Below are 2,342 nucleotides of genomic sequence, written 5' to 3'. Positions count from 1 at the left end.
AGATCTTGCTCGGAGTATGAAGTAATAATATATTTTCATGTAACAACACTTGTTGGTCTCCTTCTCAAATTTTCGTCCTAACGAAACGACAGTTTTCTCGAAGGCAACCGGAATATAAGTAGACGTGATGTGACTTCGTCATCGGTTGCCCGTCCTCAAACCAGTATTTTGTACTACTTTAGGATGCACCTGGTGCAACCGAATCAGACGGAAAGGACGATACTGATGCGATGGCATGAGGATCCCTTTCCTTCTTCCAATTTTCCACTTTTCATCGCTTCATTTTTATTTTTTTGTTATTCCCATAAAAAGGAATGTACAAATCTCGTTATTTTTCGCATGATTCGAAATTACTTCCGGGGGATTGGATACAGAAGTTGGTATGTCATGCAATTCTTGCATGTTTTTTTAAATTGCATTCATAATTACGGACCCATTTTTTAATTTATTACTATTGGGAGGTCTTTTTATATTTCGTGTATTTATTTATTCTAAAAATTTTTACCGCTCCCCACCTCTAGCTGGAATTTGTCTAATAATTTGCAACCTCTTCTGGTTTTCACAATGATTTCCAAATTTTGGCGATTTTTACGATTTTTGTGGTGCCGCGATTTTTAAAAAATAATATTTGACTTCTTGGATTAACTCTACCTCTCGAATTACTCTTCCCAAAACACGAGACGTAGATACTAGTCCACAATCTAAGCCATCTGGTGCGCGTATTGTTGCTTACGCTTCGTTGCCTGTGTGGTTCACCCTTTATTATTAAGCCCAAAATTAACTACGGCTGGCTGCGCATCCACCCCGACCTCATTACTCCAAACTTTTTCTCGGAAAAAATAATACCAGAGTGGAAACAAAAATAACGGAATAAAAACCGCCTGAAACGTTACGACAGCTTGGATTTTCCAATGCACTCTGGTTACTCCATACTAATTAAACCATCACGTAAAAAAAAATTAAACCAATCAATTGTTCGTTCCATTTAGTCTGATTGTCGGGGGATGTAAGATTAACTTTCATTATTCCACGAGAAACTTCGTTAAGATGTTAGAGGAAATCCGCGATATTTCAGTTTCACCTCACATTTCTCTCCGTCTCAAAAAATTTTTATTGGATTTCCGATATTGGTCATTAAATTAAAATATTTCCAGGTTCTCGTATTTGCTTTTAGTTTCTATCTCTTCGAAAATGATAATTATATTATAACGCCATTTATTGCACTTCATTCCTCAAATTTTCCAAATGTAATTGAATTTATAATTAGATAAGAATTCTATCACAATTAGCAAAATATTTAACACTCGATTTTCCAATTACTACGTCTCTCAAAAATCTTAAGTACCTGTAAAATAATTCGCAATTAATTCACTGACAATCAAAATATTGTTTATGACTGATAACAAATATTCACGATTGTTTATAAATTCACAATAAAATATTATTATTAATTTCTGAAGATGTTGACCTTTCGGGAGCACCTCAAGCTGAAAGGAAAAAATGAAAACTCGACAGAATTGAGCGCAGACTTTGAATACTAGATTAAAAACGTCGAGTGCACCCAAGTAATGCAAACAAGTACAATCGTCAGCATTTAGCAATGATGCAGTACCCAGAACCGATTGTTCTTTAACTCTAGTTGCCTTTATTCTGCACCACTTGTAAACTCCGTTTCTCCACTTTATTCTCGCCCACGTACATCGCTTTGATGACGAGAAACTGCGATTAATTCAAGTTGAAATTTCACAGGTGAAATAATTTACTCTGGAATAAGTCACATTGAATACCTGGAAATATCATCAGAACGAATTTCAAGGGATTGGCACAATCGTTTCGTGTTTGGTAGTGCAAGAATATTTTAATAAGTTCTGTGGAGTTGCTTCAAGACTCTATACCCCACGAGGGTACATAATAATTCAGTGGTACACCTCAATATTAATCCGCCCGAAAAATTTCTCAAGATCTTTCTCTAGTTTATAATTGCCTTGTATCAGTGCCAGAATAATTTACAATACAATAGAGACATGGCTTTTCAGCTGCACATATTTTTTACGAGTTTTTGCTCTGTACTTTCAATTTATTGATAATTATGGTAATTATGACTGTTGATTCTTCCGGTTTAATTCGATTGAAAGTGCAATTAAGATTGTTTTGCCTATACGATATCAGAACTGCTTGAAATGTTGACATAATATTTTATGGTTATTAATTATTAAAGTTATCTATTAACACAGCCTATAGGAAAAATAATAATTTCTGTAAATATAGTCCAAAATATAAAATCTTGTTGAAATATCGATAATTTACTGTTGAAACTATTTGATAATTTTCTACAGATATTA

The 2,342-nt window shown here is 34.0% G+C and overlaps 1 protein-coding gene across 1 annotated transcript in view; it reads right to left on the bottom strand.

Moving 5' to 3' along the window:
• Positions 1 to 1,263: 1,263 nt before the first annotated feature.
• Positions 1,264 to 2,342, bottom strand: part of LOC105270307 (phospholipase A2 large subunit-like) — a 2,759-nt gene continuing 1,680 nt past the window's right edge. The window contains exon 4 of the mRNA XM_011311162.1: positions 1,264 to 1,345. Within this exon, the coding sequence (XP_011309464.1) occupies positions 1,264 to 1,345 (82 nt within the window). The remainder of the gene's footprint in view (positions 1,346 to 2,342) is intronic.

Source organism: Fopius arisanus, unplaced genomic scaffold (assembly GCF_000806365.1).
Source record: "Fopius arisanus strain USDA-PBARC FA_bdor unplaced genomic scaffold, ASM80636v1 scaffold00083, whole genome shotgun sequence".
NCBI lineage: Eukaryota > Metazoa > Arthropoda > Insecta > Hymenoptera > Braconidae > Fopius > Fopius arisanus.
Note: the sequence above shows the minus strand (reverse complement) of the source record. Positions and strands in the feature narration are given on the sequence as shown.